This window comes from Halyomorpha halys, unplaced genomic scaffold (assembly GCF_000696795.3).
Source record: "Halyomorpha halys isolate HHAL.00 unplaced genomic scaffold, Hhal_1.1 Scaffold164.1, whole genome shotgun sequence".
NCBI lineage: Eukaryota > Metazoa > Arthropoda > Insecta > Hemiptera > Pentatomidae > Halyomorpha > Halyomorpha halys.
Window position 1 is genome coordinate 1,281,747 of NW_027108420.1, and position 21,004 is coordinate 1,302,750.

General features: G+C 31.9%; 2 protein-coding genes across 2 annotated transcripts in view; both read right to left on the bottom strand.

Annotated features, from left to right (window-relative positions):
* Window positions 1-21,004, bottom strand: part of LOC106678848 (sodium-coupled monocarboxylate transporter 2) — a 73,959-nt gene that overhangs the window by 12,813 nt on the left and 40,142 nt on the right. The gene's annotated exons all lie outside the window — the stretch shown is intronic.
* LOC106678835 (phospholipase A1) lies at window positions 948-20,518 on the bottom strand. Its single transcript, XM_024361879.2, has 11 exons — window positions 20,461-20,518; window positions 20,327-20,387; window positions 16,918-16,977; window positions 9,811-9,976; window positions 9,336-9,439; window positions 9,114-9,247; window positions 8,404-8,547; window positions 8,102-8,209; window positions 7,900-8,020; window positions 6,781-6,938; window positions 948-1,073 (listed from the first exon to the last, which is right to left on the bottom strand). Exons 1-11 carry the CDS (start codon window positions 20,516-20,518, stop codon window positions 979-981), a joined length of 1,209 nt encoding a protein of 402 aa, XP_024217647.2. The 3' UTR covers window positions 948-978.

The window sequence follows — 21,004 nt, forward strand, 5'->3', positions numbered from 1 at the left end:
ATCGATATTAATAAGAATGTCAAATATCGAAATAAATATGATATTATCAAAATAAAATATGAAATACCATTTTTAAGATTTTCTTAAAATTTTCTAGTCTTTTAAACAAAATATCTATATTTCGATAAAATAATATCGGGATATCGTTACTAATCTTCGATATCGAAATTAATTAAAATGTCAAATATCGATATGAATATGAATTTATTAAAACAAAATATCGAGATTTTCTTTTGAAATTTTCCATAGAATTTTCTAGATTTCTTTAACGAAATATCTACATTTTAATAAAATAATATCGGAATATAATTGCTAATCTTTGATATCGATAATAAGAATGTCAAGTATCGAAATGAAGATGAATTTATTTGAAATAAATTGAATATGATATCGATACCACATCCCTAGTAAATGTTAATCGCTGTAGGAAAATTCTTTTGATGGAAGGACGAATTTCCAATAGCAAGGCATTGGTGTTTCTTATTTCAAGAAGATGCTAAAAAATAATAGATCCTTATGTGAGAAGCAAATACTTCCAGGGATGGAATGGCCCAATGCTCTAAAACGTAAATCATATATATACACCTATATCTGGAGTCCTTGGAGCAAATGGACAGGCGACAGAATTATGGTTCCTATGTCACAAATATGGCAGAAAAACTTCAATACGAGCCCATGTGCTGATTTTCTCAGCACCAATTCCCTCATAACACTCAGGCACCTTAGCCTCAAGCAAGAGTTGACATCTGAATGATTCACATCGGATTTTGTTTTCAAGTACATTAGTTTTTGTTTTAGACCTCAATGACTTGAATCAAATCAACATTTTTATCAGATATATAAAATAAATTAAATATTTGTCAAATTAGCAGAAATTAAAAGGTAAGGTGCATAAAAATGAATAAATATAAATTTTTAATATTTATTTAGTCAATTCACAATGTCAATAAATCAATAGAAAACATATTAATCAGGTCATTATTTGCCAATATAACTGAATGTATTGGATATGAAGTTGGAGACGCCTGATATCATACTAGCTATAAAATTTTTACTATCATTTCCTGACACCTCTGAAAAAAAAATTGAATGTATATCAAATTCAATATAGAAAATTATTTCCTTTTATTTTAATTTTTAATATTTAATTTATAACCTTATGTTTCAATGAAATTATTATAGACAGTAGATATAGAAGTTAATTTCAAATCTCTGAGTTAACTCGAAATTACATCATTCAGTTAATTACAATGAAATAAAAAATCATCAGCCAATCAAGATATCATGTCATAATTTGTTTATGATTGAAAATTGTAGAAGTCAACTGGGCTTAGCAAACTTTACTCTTGCAAATCTCCTACAATGGGCTGGTTAGAATTCAACAACAAAATAAATAATAATTAATTTATAGTTAATATGATTACATTTTAAATAAAGATAAAAAATGTAATCGGAGAAAAAATAAAAATACATACAAATAAAAAAAAGTAGATATGTATATATAAGTATAATATATATTATACTTATATTATACACGACTAATAATGTATATCATCAGTCATGTCCCAGCAATCGAAGATGAAGGTCGGGGAGTGGTGTTTGTCTTTGATGTCCGTTTGTGTTTACAGAGGTCGGTGCCCTCCTTTTCTCAGAGCTTCGTTATTCCATATCAGACACGCCGACAATTTAGGTAGACAAAATTCTGGCCGTGAGTGCTTTAATAATTCTTCATAGTTTATTGCGCCAAAAGACTAGCATTATAAGACTCAATCGACTTTTCAAAGATGTGTAACTTTGACCTCGCATATGTTATCAAAACGTTAAAGGAACGTTTCGAAGTTTGCAGTATTAAGTAAAGACCTAAAGACAAATCTACTCAAGGCAATCGACGATGTACAACGATATGCTCAATATACCTTGTCACTTTTAAATCAATCTACAAAAAACTATCAAAGTCCAATCAGCCGAACTCCAACTTACTCCCAGGTGACTAAACCAACACGAAAACTGCCCATTTTCAACATCAACATTAAAAGCAAATAAAAAAAAGACATAGAAGAATTAAAGAAATAATTCACAAACGTAGTAAAGCCCAAGGAACTAAAAATAGGTATCAACAAAATTTTTGACTCAAAAGTAGTTGAAAAAAATTTCGAACAAGAAGGAGACGTTATAAGAATAATGTCTCAAGTGCTGCAAGTTCCACCACTCCAAGGAACAGTGCCGCAGAGTGCTCACCTGTACCAAATGTAGCGGCAACCACCAGATCAGCGACTGCAAAGAACATTGCGTAAATGCCCCAATTGCACAAACTTTATTAGCCGTATTAGGAAAGACAAAAACAAAGTAGACATTCAACACTCTGCACTTGATCGAAAATGTCCCTCTTACATTAGAGAAATCAACAAACTATCCCAAAATACTGTACAATGCCATAGGGCATCATACGTCCAACGCTGCTCCATGGTAAACCACTCATGCGACACATCTACAAGACTACGCTCTCCAAACTTCAGAAACTTCAAGTCAAAAACAAAGTTTCCAGAACTCCCTCCTGAGGGGAATAGTCAGAGGAACTTCTTCACTCCAGCGGGCCAGGAACAGAGTAATATGTGAGGAGCTCCAAATCCCGTCTGTGCCGGAATTCATAGGCCGTAGGCACATCAAGTTCTTTGAAAGCCTGTGCCAACCCTCTATTCCGTGAGATCGCCCCTCCACCAAGACCTGGGAGGTGGCAAAGCATTGTCCCCTTGGTCGACGTCTTCGCCTTGGGAGGGACTTCTGGCTCTGCAGCCTGAAGTCATCACTTCAACACCACCAATAGGAATAGCCCCTCCCTATTGAGCATCCAGGTAAACATATGCCATCATTGTTGACACTGCCTTCAGCGGACCCGGCAACCATTCTTATAATGACATCCCGGCAAAACAAGAAAATGAAATAGCCGGTATATGTACATATCATTTTTCTATTGTATATATTTGTAAATGCTTATTTCTTTGTTCCAGGAGGTAAAAAAAAAAAAAAAAAAAAAAAAAAAGGAGCATGATTGACAGATTTAACAAAGTAGTGTTAAAAGCATGTAATATAACTTTTAAAACAACAAACATGAAATTTTTGAGCGTTAAAAAGCATCAAGTAGTACCATGGTGGAGTAACAAATTAACAAATTTGAGAAAAATGACTAACAAACTAAGGAGATCATACCAAAAGACGAAAACGGATGACCAGTTAAGACAACAATATAAGCAAGACTACTTTGTTGACCCGAATACCATGTTCTATTAAAACAATCGAAAATTTCATCCTGGAAGAAATATTGTACAGAGGAATCAAACCCATGGGACTGGGCCTACAAATATGTATCCAATACCACAAAAAATCAAGACATCTTAATAAGCATATTAAATAACGAAAAGAATCATACTTTAAACCTCAAACAAACTTTAGAATATACGCTAAATTATTTAATTAAACAAGATATACGCGACAAAGAAACAGAAGAACAAGGTACGAAACCACCCGAAACATACAATGACAGTCCGTTGTTGTTGTTGTTATCTGGAGCTTTAGGGCATAAAACCCTGAGGTCATCAACGCCCATGTTTTGTGCTTTATAATTCTGTTTCATTTATATTTATAATTCTATTTCACTTTATTTTTCTCTTTTAATAATTTCGAAAAAAAAATTAAATAATTACTTCTTTTGGTATTTTTTATTACGTATGACAGATTTTCTTGTTTAAATCTTATTCAAAAGGCCATTCCTTTTTAAGAAAACTAAGACCATTTCCACGTTCTTCTGGTCATCATTCAGAGCATCCGATACACTCGGTCCTACTCCCAATCTACTCAAGTTCGCAGAGTAAACTGACATTTCTCAAATATGTGACTGATCGTAAGTACATTGTTGCAGTATTGACATTTTGGCGGTGGCTGCCTACTGATCAGATATCTATGAGTTAAACTTGTATGACCTATTCTCAATCTGGCAATAGCTACCTCCTCCCTGCGATTGGAACGGTTTGACGTGGTCCATGGTTTAGTGGTTTAGACAACAAAATAAATATTTATTTGATCAAAAATAACAAAATACAAGACCCACTTACAGTACAAATTCGTAATCAAAATAATGAACCAAGCCATAAAAACTTGATTGCTTTGGGTAAAAGGACACAGTGGTATTGTAGGCAAGGAAAGAGCAGACACGCTAGCAAAGAGAGCAGCTTGTGATAATAAACTTCCTAACAAATATAGCTCCTTTCCTGTCTCTTACGTTAAAAAATCTTTACTGACTTAATTGAAGAGTAGAACAGACTAGGACAACATTCAACTAAAGGACGACCGTTACACCAATGCATTCCGAACATCAGCTCACAAAACTACAACATGACCAAAAACACTCATTACAAACTGACTCCATTTCTTACAGAACACGGACCGACTAACTAATACTTAAAGAGATTTCATTTACAAAACTCAGACGCATGTAAGTGCAACGGAAGAAATGCACAAACTTTTCAACATATATTATACCATTGATATATATATACACAAGATATAGTTTGTTGAAATCATCTCTTCTTTGCTTTGTGTTATGTTTTTTCGACTATATTCTATTGTATTCTTCTTTCTATAGTATTTCTCTCTCTATTCCATTACATAATATTTTAACAACATTGTAATAATTTGTACTAACACTGTATGTATATAATATGTTTTTGGATGGTATATACACAAATTATTAAAATATACGCCTCTTCTGTAGGGTTTACTACTTGGGTTCAAATGAAAAGCTTTAATATTAAATAGATAGTAGAATTTTATTTAAATTTTATAACATTTTAGACTCTTAATCTCAGGGTGTTTTTCTAGGCAATCAGAACAGACACTTAGCTGCTAATACCACTTAATTAAATTAATATCTACTTTTACAAATGTATTTAATTTTAGGTAGAGCGAAACTAACCAATTTAAATAATCTTCTTTTTATGATTGCTGGTTTTCTTTGCCTTAGATTTCACAAACAAACACTAGCTGTAAACAAAGCATTTGGTTCTCTAACAGTTTTCAACACACTTTATCCATCCGCGATCCAAACAAAACAGTATCTTATTCTTCTTGGATGTTCCTTTGATGTCTTCTTTTTCAAGATGTCTACCACTGAGAGTAGACAAAAGATGATTCAGGGCATTCTGCATCCAGAAGAAGCCCTCCCTCTCCTGCGTCTAAACAACAAATGCTCCAAAAACCAAAACGTCTTATCTATATGTTCTATGTAAATACCGATTGTAGCACAACAGTTTTGAGTTTTTACATATGATTTTCTTTATGAATATTTTTCTTTAATACTTATTCTTCACTTCTAGTTTTTCTTAAATTTACAGTAACTAAAATTATGATGGGAAGTTAGATAACGTATAAAATATTTGAATCTGCTCAACATGGCCGCGATTCAATAGACTTTGGAAAGGACGTGCACCGCCATCTTCTTTATTTTGACTAACGTATTTTTACTTCATATTTGCTGATGAAAAATGGTTAGCTTCCTTTTTTGATTCAATACAACAATGAACAATATTGAAAGGATATATAAAAATAAAAACATATTAAAAACCATTTATATATAAAAAAATAACTATTTACTCATAAAATATGATATTAAAATACATAATAATTGATTGATAACCATGGAATTAGACAGTATAATTTATCAATGTGCATAACAGAGAAAGATGAAATATAATATTATGTAGGTAAGAAGATATTTATAATATAAGATATGTAAGTAGTGTCTAAAAAACTGAAAAACAAATTGAATCTACATATTGAACAATATGACATAAAGTGACTTATATATGAATAACAGTGTGAATGTTAACATATATACACATACATATAAATATATATATATGTATGTGTATGTGTGTGTGTGTGTGTGTGTATGTGTATGTGTATGTGTATTTGTTAATATTCACACTTCATTCATATATCACTTTCTGTCATATTATTCAATATGTAGATTCAAACTGTTTTTCAGTTTTTTAGACACTGCTTACATATCTTATATTATACATATCTTCTTACCTACATAATATTATATTCTACTGTCTAATTCCATGGTTATCAATCAACTATTTTGTATCATTCAACTCAATATTTTGTATAATTCCAAATTTGTTAGTATACTATTTCTTATCAATTTTATGTTTCTCTAAATAATGGTTATTATCTCTTTTGTTCTATAACCCTGATGAAGGCCTGAAACTCAGGTCGAAATGTCGGCATAAATAAATAATTTTTTGTTTATTTATTTTTTTATTTTTGTCCGACCACACCCCCGACCATCTTCTCCAATTAATATATATATACATTAAACTGTGATTTAAAGTTATCAAAAAATACACCCTAACAGTTATTTGATGATACAAAAATTTTTAATTAAATAAAAATATTTAAATAATATAACATTGAATTAGTATAACATATTACATTAATAAAATTATATAGATTGAAGGAAAAAATAGTTTAAACTGAAAAGAGAAATGATTACTGAAAAAAATAATATGGTCCATAATTGCAGCTTGCTAGGAATACAATGTATATTACTGGGTAGTCACTTCGTCATCATAAATCACATTATCACTTTTAATTTATGGTGGCTCTAAGCCCATTTTAGGGCCTTGGTATCTTCAACGATGACTTTCCAGTCCTCCCTATCAGCTGTATGACAATTATATAATCACTCAAAGGTATAAATAATTATCAGCTGAAATTTACCGCAATAAGGAGAGGTACTAGTTGTCGTCACTGCAAAACTTCCTCTAGCTGGAAATTTAAATGTATCTAAGCCCACAAAATTACATGTTTCTCGGGTGCAGTTGATCAAATTTTTTACAATAGGATCAGCTATTTTCAAAGTTCCAAGAGTGCTGATTCTAGAACAGTAAACAATATCTGCATGAGGACTACATATTATTATTGTTTTTACTCTTTTTTGAAAGCAGCATTTGTAACAAGAAAGTAAGGGAAAAAATGACTAATATTTTTCAGACGCTGTATGTCTGAAAGATCTAAATATAAAACTAAAAAAAGCTGATTGGTTCACTATTAGTTATATTTGTACTGTCTTTCAGCTCTTACACCATCTTATAATATTCAAAGAAAACCCTGTAAATAGTCTAATTATGTGAATTACTAGCAACATCTTTTGATATAATTTCAGTGTTCCGTAAAATGAAATTTTTTTACATTTTTACAATAAACTTGGTATCACATTATACTATTATTATTATTATTAATTTTTATACCGAAATAGTCATTGATACTTATTACTTTAACTGGGAGAAACACAATCAGGAACATACCTGAATCTCAAAACTATAAACATATTGTTTGTTTTTCATTCTACATTCTAAAAGAACTTCCCAGACCAGGTAAAGTATAAAATACTACAATCTGAAAAATGCTGGATTTGTCCTTTTTATATAACACCGATAAAAGGTCTTAAATAGAATGCAGTATAAATTATATAAATATAATTAACCTAATATAATCTAATAAACATATCTGTCCTGCCTATATATAGGACTTTATTTCAGAATATTGATTGAAGGTAGTGTGAGGGCCTAAACATAGTAATGATGTAATTAATTGGAGAACCAAAGCCAACCATGTTTAATTAATTAACACCTCTTAACCTTAAACTATTTACATATACATATTAGAAAGGTAAATTTTAATTAGTATAAAATTCAATAATATGACATGATTATGTATAATAATTTAATGTATAAACTGCACTAAATTTTATGCACTAAAAAATTCCTTAACTTGTAGTTTACTAAGACCGTCATAGGTAGAAGTAGGATATAAAAATGATAATAATATTTAACTAACTTTAAAAGTGTCTCAGTTGCACTCATTTTCCTTCCATAAAAGGTACAATTTGTTCTGTTCAAGGCAGCAATGAAGTATTTATAAGATCTTCCGTGTGAACAGCCAATCCAGTCAGCAATAACTAAAATTTTAAAAAATAAATAATAAACAGGAATTTGTGAATTGGTTTTTGTTACAAATTATTAACACTAAGCTGTATTACCTTCAACAGGATACATTACTAGGTCTGTAATACTAGTTATGTTTGGCGTAATTATTGGTAGACAGCCAGGCTGATTAGAACCTCCGTTCATATAGAAATCAACAGTACCTTTGATAATTATCCTCAATTAAACATTAAAAATAATAATAAAATGGCAATGGTTAAAATGATAACAGAACTAATTAGGGCTAAATATGCTTTAGAAAGTGTTCGAATAAGTATGGAAAGGAATATATTCAATTAGGAAAATATTTAAATGTAAAGAAAGATTAATATTATAACTTTTTTTTAAAGTACTGTACCGACAGGTGTGAGCATTCCAAATCCAAAAAAGGGTATAAATAGTATGGCATCTGTGTGTATAACATCCACTTCTTCTGCATCACTTGAAGCCAGTCTAACCGTCACGGGATTTCCTTCGAACCCTGGTTGTGCTGGATCAAGTCCTGTAACATTTTATTTATTTTTGTTCAAGCATAGTTTTATTTTATGTAAGAACATTTAAAGAGAAAATTAATTTAATTTCATGTTAAAATCTTAAAAGCCATAATAATACACGACATGGACCACTCCTCCAGCTTAGCTGGACAAAATACAAATTTCAGATAGTTGCATTTTCTTGAACTGGTGTTGATTGACAGATAAAATCTATCCATCATTATACATCATGCTTTGGTAAATCATTGAAATAATTATTAATATACTTCATATACCTACAGTGCATTTACGGAATGTCTTCCTGACACAATGTTGGTGATTTTAAAACAAACCTGGACATGGAAAAAGACATGGAAAAAGATTTAATTGAGAACATCTGCTCTACTTTAATGACAGAAAATACAAAGAGAAATTTGTACATTAGTAATTATTGCATGTGGGATTGTCAAAATGACATGATTCTTGGTAATATTTCTCTCTACTTCACCCATTGTTCATTTATTGTCTATTCAATTTCACTTTTTTTTGTGGTTTTAAGAATAAAGTTAAAATAATTATTGAAAAATCTAATAACCTGTAATCCTCTTGACTTTTGATATTTCAGAAATGTTTTTAGCGCAATAAGACATAATGTGAGAACCTAAACTATGTCCTATAAGATGAATTTTCTCTGTCTTAAGTCCATTACTTATGAGGTGCCTCAGGAACCTGAAATGAATAAACTACATCAAATATAATTATTTCGACTATATTGATATTTGTTTAAAGTAAACAGATATCAAATGTAAGTCAAAACCTAGCAAGTTCTGCACCAACAACTCTTGTATTTGAAGCAACTTGTAGGTAGTTAGTTATAGTTGCTCCCTTTCCCCAGTCTAATATAAATGCGTTGGCGTCTTTCTGAAAATATAAATAAATATTGTAATGTGCATAATTATTCAAATTTTGATAAATATTTTTTAACTTTTATTATATTTTAAAATAATAAGAAATAAACATTACTCTTTTTGATTAAATTAAAATAAACCATTTTTTCCAAAACTTCCACGTTATAGTGACCTCATAAGTCAAGGAACCGTTTTAATTTTTTTTTTGTCATAGGTCCTATTATTTTACTATATTGTAGATTTAATCACATGTAAAATTCAATTATTTTATTTTTGGAGGGATAGTAAACATTCTTAGTTTGTATTTCAGGTTATCATAAAAAAAATATGATCATAATCTGTATAATTATTTTATAGTAATTTTAGTAATCATGTTGTGCTCACATTTTTCAAATAAGCTACAACCATTTCTGAAAGCCATTCTGCTTCTCCACTGGTTGCGAATCCATGAGTCATTACCACTGTCACTTCCCGATTCGGGTTGAAGTCGCTGCCTGTCAGGGACCAGTCTGTGTCATCTAAGGATATGTTGTAGGGCTCACTTGATGATCTGAAAAATACATATTTTTAATTAAGGCAACAAATTATGGTCAAACTATATAATTTAATAATAGAAAAAGTTTTTTTATGCTTTCATATTGACGAGTATATTGTTGACCATGGATAATATATATGAGGAGAAAATGATTGGGGTACAGTTATTGAAGAACACCAATAAGTAAAATTTTATTAAATAGTACCAAAGTTTTTGACAGAATTTCAGGCCTTCATCTGGGAAAATAACAAAAAAACGCGATAAAAACCATAACGAATAAGAGGAATTACACAAAGATTAGAAAAAAAAAACTTATATCATAGTTACAAAATAGTATTGAAAGCAATGTATAGTCTAAGTATTATAAGAAGATATGATTGTATGAGAAAATTAATAATAATAAAATTAAGCAACAGGAAATAACAAATAATAAAATATATTTGAAAATCTAAGTAGTAAATATATCTACAAAATTATTAAAAATAAGATGTTGAAAAAAGTGAGAAATAAAGCAAATGTGTAAGTAAAATAATAGGATTAAAGAAATAAAATATAAAGTTATATAATCCAAAAATAAATAAAGAAATATGAATATGTTAATGTAATATTAATTATTTAAAATTACAGTTATGAAAAAAAAAATGAGAAATAGAATATATATAACTAATAGAATTTGTAAGTAAAATACTAGAATAAAAGAAATAAAATATGGAGTATTACAAGACAAAAGGAGTCATCAGCAAATATGATTTTATTGTAATATTTACTAATTACTTCTTTTGTCTTATTACTTTATATTTTATTTATTCCATTCTTGTATTTTATTTACATACTTCATTAGTTACATATATGTTTGTTAGTTTATTGTTGCTTAAAGGCGTAAAACCCTCTGGTCATCAACGCCTATGGCATGCTATTATAATGAAGCTACAAACACAACACATGGATCTGTAATTCCTCTTATTAATTATGGCTGTTATCTTGTTTTTTTTTTTAATTTGTATTCTTCACTAACCATACCCCACCAATCATCTTCTCATATGTTTTTTATATTTCTGTTTAATTTCTTTATTTTATACATATTTTTCCATCAACGTTTTGGGACTCTTCCCATTTTCAGAATTAAAAATCTAAGAAAAGTTCACCATGTTGTAAACAAAATAACATATTTTTTTAATTGTCCAAATTGTTTTTTAATTCATAATATTTTTAAAAATCTTTTTTAGTAGATATATTGTCTTTTTGATTTTTATCCACTTTGTCTTAAATTAAAATATTTTGTAATATATGTTATTTTAAGCATTTTATTTTCACTATCATACTGGCTTCATTATATAATAGCATAACAAAAAAACACATCTTTGATTATAAAAATGCCATGATATTGGTAAATGAAAAAATAATCAAAAATAGAAAGTTAAAGGAGGCTATCAATATAACAAAATCTAATAAAAATATGTTGATTACAAAACTGGTACAAAAAACATTAATATATATTATGTAATTTTATTATGTAAATTAACCAATTTGAGTTACAACAATTACTAATTTACAACAGTCTTAAAAAATGCTATAAAAAATAGAAGAATTAATCAATATTGTTCAAAAACAAGGAAAGATTCTAGACAATAACAACAATGGTTGTACAGCAGAGGCTGTAAATTGGGGGCTGTAAATTTTATTATTTGTTTTGTGATTAAAATTGTTTATTTGTAAATATAATTAATAATAAAACATCACCGTTGTTGGTAACACTGATTCAGACCATGGGACAAGTTGGCCATCCTTTGTTTGGGTCTGTTTGGCTGAGCATCCATTATTGCAACATATAATCTTTGTCCTTCCCTGATCCACAACAGTTCAGTTTGATAGAGAAAATAAAATACTTAAGGAAGTGTTCATTATAAAATATTTTAGTTCAAGATATATTGTAAAACTATAAATAAATATCAAAAGGAAAATATAACTACTAAAAAACAAACAAGAAAAAACAATATGAATGCTCAAACAAAGATATTTATTTTATAACATGGTTGAGTAAACTCTGATTGTTCATCCTGAAGAAGGGAGAAGAGTCTCAAAACGTTGATGAAAAAATATGTATGAAATAAAGACATAAAAAGAAGGAATTTTTTACAAAACTATCTAATATACTTTAATCATTATTCTTGTGAATGTTCACCATTGTTATTTATTACTCTTGATTCAGATATATAGTAATACTTAATAATAAAAACAGATTAATTAAATTTTACAAAAAAAAATTCAAAATAAAACTCTAGCACATTTGAGGGAATTAATGACAGTTGAGGTTAATTTTGAGGGTGATTAAGGAATAAAGCCTATCCGTTCTAGACCAGTTGGAATGAATTGGTAACTAGATAAAATAAATTAGCAAATAGAATATTATTTAGAATGTTGTAATTAGGTTTAGCTATGTATATTTATCATACCTTGTAAATAATGATACTGTTTATAATCTTATAGTATATAATCTAATTATATAACTATTATAATCTTATAATAATCTTTGTTTTATCTATTATTTATCCTTTTCTGGGTAACCAGTGCTTAAAAACAAAATGTTTTTTCACATTACTTTTCTTGTGTCGAGATCTCTATTTCAATCTGAAGTGGGGTGAAACGTAGGTTAGCAATAAATAGTTTTCTTTAATATTTTTATAACTTTATTGACCGCCATCCGGACTACCTTCCTACAATCTCCTTCATACGGTCAACTATCTTCTTACAATATTACTTTTCTTGGTTTGGTTGAAATTAACAGCATTTGGAAAAAAAATAGTATTCTGAAGATTTTATAATATCTGTAGTACACTAAAATCCTGCTTGAACTTAATTAAGCATATTACTATTTATGTATTTATGACTACTATACTACCTATTATAAAGCTCTGCTATAAATGTTGAGCTAAAGTATGTGAAACATAACTTTTCTATTTTAATTAAAAGTGATTATTCGATTGATTGTCTTCTGTACTATTATTTTATATTACATTCTTGGGAGAGCTACAGTCCAATGAAGATTCAGTGACTAAGTTGAATGAAAATCTGAACAAGCTAGTAGCCTCTTGCCTGCTTAAGCCTGAGCAAAAGGTCAACATTGTCAACCAATATGTGTTCCCGGGTCATACTTACCCTCTTCAAACTGCTCCCAAAGCTACGTCCAGCGATACTGGAGGACATTGACGCCATCATTCGCAGGAATGTCAAGGCTATTATAGGACTTCCTGCGAACTCCTACCACGGCGATGTTGTATGCTCTGAGGAGATATAAAGGTCTAGGTTTAATCCGCTGCCAATGGGAGGTTCCTTTACAGCATTGGTCTATTGCTCAGTGACTGTCCTATGTACCCGATGCCCTGTTCCAGTCTACGTTCGATTGTTCAGCCAAAATTGCTGAATGTGGAGATAAATTGGGTGTTGATCAGGGACATTGGTGTGTGAGGGCTCTGTGGCAGTTGCTACGTGAGAATGCATTTGAGGAATGGGCTAATTGCAGGTAGCAGGGCATTGGAGTGCACCACTTCAAGGAGACCCCAAAATCAAATAAATTCATATATAACAAATTCTTATGGATTCTGAATAGTCCAATGCCCTGAAACTAAATATCAATTATGCACCCCTGCGTGGAGTCCCAGGCGTCAGAGAAGTTGGGTCCCTCTGTCGCAAATGCTACAGAGAGTCTGAAACAACAGCACATGTACTGAGAAAATGCCCCAACAAATCCCTCCTTGTAAACACCGGCACCACAGAGTAAAGCATGAATTGATGAAGCTTCTTGGAGAAAGGGATTTTATCTGGTTTGACGAGGTCTATTGCATAGATTTGAAAGGATCCACGCGATATGCCGATATTGTTGCTTTGCCCAAAACAGGTTAGTTGGCATAAATTTAGAAAAGAGGGAAATTTATAATAAATGTATCCCTTTGCTTAAGGAAAAGTTCCGTGAGAGCTTCGGGGAAAGAGACTTCTACGTGAGAGGCCTCTGGTTTGGAGATCGTGGAACTATACCAAGCACAACAAGGAGGTTCATAGAGAAACTCTGTTGATATCAAGGACATGGCAAAAATGGTAGAAGGGATAATTCTGGACTCCTTGGGAATCATCCACCATCACATGATGGATGGGCTGCAGATAGCTCTCCATAAACCAAAGAACCGTAGTCGAAGTGGGGGAAGGTGATAGAGAATACTAGCAGCTGATGGGTGTTCTGAGGAATTACAAAATCTTGGGAATTGTTTAAGTACAGTTATGGATTTTTGTATAAATGTTCAGAAAGGGAGGAAGAATGGTGGGGAGACAAAGTTTGATAATCTTTACAGGAATATGGTCTGGGCCGTAGTCGTTAGTTCTGGACTCGAGGACTGCTGAGATTAAATCATCAGGGGAAACATTCAAGAAATAAAAGTTATTGGGATCAAATAGGATTCCAGGAAGGTAAAAAGAGGAAAGGTTGCATAAGGTTGTTGAAGGAGGAAGAGCAGCAAAGAAAGAGTTAATATCATCTGGAGTGACAGAGTAACATGGACAGGATTTTGAGCTTACAACAGAGAGGTTCTTAAGGATTTTCCATTTGTATTTAGGATTAGATGCTAGGGATAGGTGTTGTGAAAGTATTCCTCCTTAGAGCGGTGTAAGGATGTTTGGGTAAGGTGTTTGGAGGGACTTAAAGGTGGAATAGTGCCCTGAAATTCTGGTGCAACTCAAGCATTTTCTGGCCGCATCTCTTCTCATTAATTTTCTTATTTCTGAATTGATACAGGGAGCCGGAGAGTGTTTGAAGGTTCAGGTTTTAAGAGGAGCACGTGGGTTTAGGAATTTAAGGAGATTCGAGGATAGGCATTCGAACTTATCCTCAATGGATAAAAGTGAATAAATAGGTTCCGAGGAGAAGATGTGTGGATTGGTAGGGAACGATATAAAGGTCTGGGGAGAAAATTAGGTCCATTAGGTATGATCAATCCGGAGAGTCTGTGAGAAGGTTGGTGTTGAGATCGCCTGCAATTATTGCATTTTGGAAGAGAGGAATGTATGAAAGGAAGGAGGATTCAAATGTATCATCAAAACGGACTCAAGGTGGGCGATAAATGACAATATAGAGGAGGGAATAGGAGCTTGAAGTAAGTTGCACAAACATGTATTCCAAATGGAGTGTCAAAGGAAGGAGATTTCAGTAGGATTATAGTCAACAATGAGAGAATGATGTCAGATACCGTCAGCGATATCTCATTACCAGTGACGATTTCAGATAATAATCCCTCAAAAATAAATGTTAAAAATGTATATTATGTTCCAGAACTAGAGGTCAACTTGCTATCAGTGAGTCAAATTGTCAGTAAAGGACATTTCTTGGTGTTTAATATCAAGGGAGCAAAAATATTTAATATCCAGAGACAACTAATTTCCTCTGCCAGTTTGGTAAATCATTTATTTAAATTAGGTGTTTCTGCTAGTTCTACGTTTGCATTGTCAGCTAAATGTCAGATGAAACTGTGGCATCAGCTCATGGCGCATTTGAAATACAATAGCCTTTGTAAGTTGGGTACCATTTCTAATGCTTTCAACATTTCCAGTGAAAAGCGTAACATTGCCTGTGATATTTGCAGGTTGGGAAAAAGCCACCTTTTACCTTTCCTCAAGAGTGACTCCACTACCGAACGCTGTTTACAATTAGTGCACTCAGATCTCGTAGGACCGATGGAGGTAAACAGTTTAGCTGGTTCCAGATATTTGTTGACATTTTTAGATGACTTCAGTAACAAGCCATTCGTCTATTTCTTGAAATCAAAGGATCAAGTCACCGATTATTTAAAAATTTTCTAAGTACATCAGATCACCTGTCCTTACTCGCCACAGCAAAATGGAAAGGCTGAGCGCCTCAACCGTTCTCTGTTAGATCGTGCAAGATGTCTACTGATAGAGTCAGGACTCCCAACCGTTTTTAGGGCGGAAGCTTGTGCTGCTTATCTTTTGAACAGGTCACCGTGCAAATCTATTGTTACAACTCCAGAACAAGTGTGGACAGCTAAGAAATCTGCTCTTCAACATCTTCTAATTTTTGGCTGTAAGGCACATTCCTATACCGAAGCAAACTAAACTTAGCCCCGGATCTACGCCTTGCATATTTGTAGGATATTGTCAAGACATAAAAGGGTACAGGTTGTATTACCTTCGTATCAAGAGATGTGACATTCTCCGAAAATCAAAGGGGCAGTTCATTACTAGAAAACACTTCCGAAGGTACCGATAAAAACTTCTATGTGCTTCCCAACGAATTCAATTTGGAAGAGGAAATTATTGAGGAAAATTCCGATTCTGGTTTCGACGACACAACAGAATCGACTGATGATGATTCTTCGGAGAGAGACATACAGTCTGACAGCGGTCGTCACAACACTGTTTTTCAAGCATTGAATATTCCTCCACATCTATAGAAACCAGCTGCAACCAAGATCCGGACTTTGTTCCAGCGACAAGCGTTTTGACAACATCGACCAGACCTGAGAGAAACAGGCGACCACCTGCTACACTGGACGATTTTTTAACTTATTCAACTGGGTCCGAGCTGTCAGATCCGATATCCTATGATGATGCGTTACTTCGTCAGAATAATCAGTTGTGGAGTGATACTATGGAGCGTGAACAAAGGCGCTTGATGTGGACAAGTTCAGCGAATGTATCAAGTGCCAAGGAATCCGCAAATAGGGAGGGTGTTGGATAATTTATTTGTGGATCTGTTGCAACACTGTCTCGACCACGTTTCATGTATAACCTTACACATTGTATATACTAGTTAGTTTCTTCTATTGTTCCGTTACGGTGTTCAATAAATATTGTCATAACTCCATGACCTGTGTTATCTTTTGCCCAAAACTTTAGAATCTTAGATTCAACAGGGATAAAACATCGTATTTATGATTATTTCAGTCACTTACCTGTAAATCCAGGTATGACATTCCGTAATATGTTTGCTGGAGCATCCAATATAGTCGAACCTGAAACATATTACTATCTCAGAACTGAACCAAACTATTGCTACTGTATATCCTCAGTAGTTCCTTAGAGTGGAGCCCTGCTCCAGTAAAAGGAAAAGCCGTAGCTAAAAATATATACTGAATTTTGTATATTGTTTTATATTAATAAATTCTTATTTTCTTTGGGGGGTTTGGAAAAAAAATATTGCTGTATCATTTCCGTCAATAAATAAGCAATTGTGTTGCTAGGAATCGATAGTGAATTTTTAAATATTAATTCTCTTCAAATGAACAATTTATGAAACAAATATAGTGGTATTTAGCTCTAAAAATTTTTGGGTAATGAGGAATACAGACTTTTGTTGTAGGAACAAGGGAATGGAGAGAAGTGGTAAAATCAAGCTTGCTCCCTCCTTGAAAATCCTTGCTCCAGACCTGTTAGTACAAGAGCCGGGAAGAAAAAAAAACGCATTTATTTCACCCCAATTTTTGGTAACTTTAATGAAAACTATTTATAATTACTAGTCAAAATTGACGAGTCTGCCTTGTATAGGATGGGGAGGGGGGACTGGAGGCTGTTTCAAAACGTTAAAAAAAAAATAATTTTTGTATATATGTATATATAGTTGACCGTAAAGATTTAAATATCAGAAGATGGTCAGGGTTGCGGTCAAAAAAAGAGCAAATAGTTTAAAACTATTTTAATGTCCAACGTTTCGCCCCACTTTGCAGGGCTGTTCAAATCGAACGGTGGAACAGGTGTGTGAATAGCTTGTTCAACCGTTCGCTTTGAACAGCCCTGATGAAGCCCTGCAAAGTGGGGTGAAACGTTGGACATTAAAATAGTTTTAAACTATTTGCTCTTTTTTTGACCGTAACCGTGACCATTTTCTTATATTTAAAATAATTTTTGGTTCAGAGCTCTATTTCTTTATAACGACCTACAGCATTAGAAAACCTAAGAGAGCATCATTTAAAAGTAGAGTAAATTATCTAAAATATGAGCCCTAATAGACCTATTTACGTTCAATAGTTCTTGAGATATAGCTTTTTAACAAGCAACATTTCATAAAAATGTACTAAAAGATTAATAGTGAATCTATTTTGAGGAATGTATATCTCAAAAACTAGTCGACGTACAGATGTCTATTAACACTCAAATTAAAGCTATTTAAATTTACTATAAAATAGTTTATAACATTTTTCTTTGTAGGAGTATTAGTTTATATGATATTTGTCAAAATAAGTTCACAAAATGTTAATTTCTAGTTATAAAGAGAGATAGTTGACCGTGGATAAATTATATGAGGAGAAGACGGTTTGTTTTTTTTTTATTTATTCACTCATAATATCGATGTTTCTTTTTACTTTCACTGACCTTTATATGGAATATATAGTAAGGGGAAGTATTCCGATCGTGCAAAATTTCGAATTCAAGGTCATCTAAGTCGCAAAATGGTCTGTATGTGAGTGACAAATAATTGTACAAAACTGTAATTAAATATATGAGTGGGGTATATGCCTGGGTTGAGGCACTTTTTCCGTCAAAGTCGACCTACCGGAAGTACAAGATAATAGATGTTACAATTTTTAGGATTTTCTCAATAACTGCCCAAACGATTTAGATTAAACTCGTTTAAAAACATTCTTCCTTCAAAATACCTTTACTTTTTTTTATTTGATAAAAAATAAACATTGCTCATTGTAAGCAATAATAAAAAATGGTTAAATATGAATTATTAAAACTTTTTCTGAATAAGTGATCCAGAAATTTTGTCGAAAATGTGAGACATCCCATCTTTACCGATCGCATTTTGGAATCGTTATCAACAATTTAACAAACTGTTATCCTTGCAATATTGTTGGGATAACAAAGTATATTAATGTTAAATTGATTTGTGATTAAAAGGATTTCCTTTTTTTAGTGTTATGATGTCCTCTTGTGAGATTGTGACATGTCGTACATCGACCAACATACTCGCTATAATTGTCCGTTTGAAAAGTCAGATAAGTAAGGCCACCATGGAGGGCAATGTTATATTATATGTTATATGTTGTCCGTATATAATGTTCTATAAGGTGTTGTGTTCATGTAGAGGTACGAATTTTTTTTTTTTAATATTTTGAAACAGACGTAATTCTGTATTCCCTCTGACTATACTTTGCAGAATCTTCAATTCCGATTGGTAATTATGCTTAGTTTTCGTTATGATAATAAAAAGTTGATGTGAAACAACTGACTTTTTTTACCGTGCTCTTAATTAATTTTTAAAAAATTTATTTATTGCTATTTACAACTGTACATTCAAATACGTTCATCCAGTAAGTTTGGTTTTAGTTTTTAATGGAGTGATACAGGCTTGTAGAAAAACTAACCATTGGTAGCATTGTAATGACGTTTTTACATTACTCGTGGCCTTTTCTATTCAAGCGCCTCGGAGGATTGTCAGGAATGGAAGAGAATGCAAGGTTATAAACCAATCAGGTTAAATGTTAATAGGTTGAAAATAAGGTTATAAAGAGTTTGCGTTGTTAGGCAGTTTATAATGGAAGGAATGATATTTGGTTCGGGGTAGATCGGTTACATATGGAACATTAAGGTCTTTATGTATGATTTTATTTGTGACAAAGTAAGGAACATTGAGGATTTTGGATTGGAAGGATTGAACACGAGAAGAATTCGAAGGCTTAGTGGAGCCCTAAAGCTCAACTCCGTATGTCCAGATTGGCCTCATAATTGTCATGTAGATCAGTCTTTTGTAATGGATTGGAAGTTTAGACCGTTTCTTTAGTATCATAAGTGCTGTAATAGTCGAAATCGAGGTGCAGTTTCCTGCCATTTCAGTCTTGTGTGAGGATTCCAGGTTAGTCGTTTGTCCAAATGTAGTCCAAGGTAGTGGATCTGTTCGACAGGGGTAAGAACAACGTTATTAAAGGATACTGTAGGGCAGTCGGCAGGTTTACGATGAAGAGTAAAGGTGATTTGTTGGGTTATTTTGATCCTCTCCTTACGATACCATTCTTCGAGGGTTGCGATTTGGAAGAGTTTGGGATGCAATTTAAGGGTTATTATTGACTGCAATCGCGCATATGTCGTCAGTGTATGTGGTGAGGATAGAGTTAGGATTGGTTGGGATATCAGCTGTATAGACTGTGTAGAGGATGGGACCGAGGATACTATCTTGAGGAACTCCAACGGACTGTGAGAAGAGGGATGAATATCTTGTACTAATTGTACTGGATGTTCTAAAAAGTATAGGAGAGTCTTTAATTTTTCAATTTTGATTTTCTGTTTTCCTAATTTTACTGAACTATACGGTTTATTATTTGTGTTCATATTTATATCAGAAGACAAAAAAATTTAAATTACCACTTACCGTTGGGGATTACACTTTCAATTATACTTTTAGGTATGTCTAAGATCGAAGAACCTAAAAAGTAAAAAGTTTATTATTGTTCCAATCGATAGATCGATCAAATGGTCTATATTGAATCACAAGTTACCTGTGGCTCGTAGAAGTGATAGTGATGCCAAAATTCCAACTGAATATAATTTCACCATTATTATGTGATTTCCTGTAAAATAAATCTGATGTTTATTTTTTTAATAATTTGCCAGTATTTTTGCTGTACATTACGTCGCTTCACCTGTCATAACCCATGACTTGAAAAATCAAATAGATGATTTTCATACTACAGTGTTCACATTAGCAAAAGAATTAGGAAAGGTGGTGTAAAAAAAATCAACAATATGAATGTACATAACTATTTATATTTATCTAATTTGTTTAAATATATTTTATTAGAAATTTGACAGTTTAAAGTTTTAAAAAAATATATTTTCTTTTACCTATGCAGTAATGATTTAAATTGTTAAAACTATAAGATTGTTTATTTATAGATAAAAAAAACTCTTTGTATGGATTTACTTAAAACGTGATTAAATAAAAAAAAGTGTTCACCATAAAATGTTGTACTATACATATTTCTACAATTAATTAAATTAGTTTCACAGAATAAAATGATTTATACAATAAATAATTATGTA

What these genes read in the sequence shown, in the direction of transcription:
- LOC106678835 (XM_024361879.2), bottom strand. Translation starts at nt 20,518, where the DNA reads ATGGTGAAATTATATTCAGTTGGAATTTTGGCATCACTATCACTTCTA. An exon ending in TGGAATGCTCACACCTGTCG is followed by an intron (nt 8,210 to 8,403) that starts GTACAGTACTTT and finishes TAATTATCAAAG; the next exon opens with GTACTGTTGATTTCTATATG. An exon ending in TAGTACCTCTCCTTATTGCG is followed by an intron (nt 1,074 to 6,780) that starts GTAAATTTCAGC and finishes TTTTTTTTTCAG; the next exon opens with AGGTGTCAGGAAATGATAGT.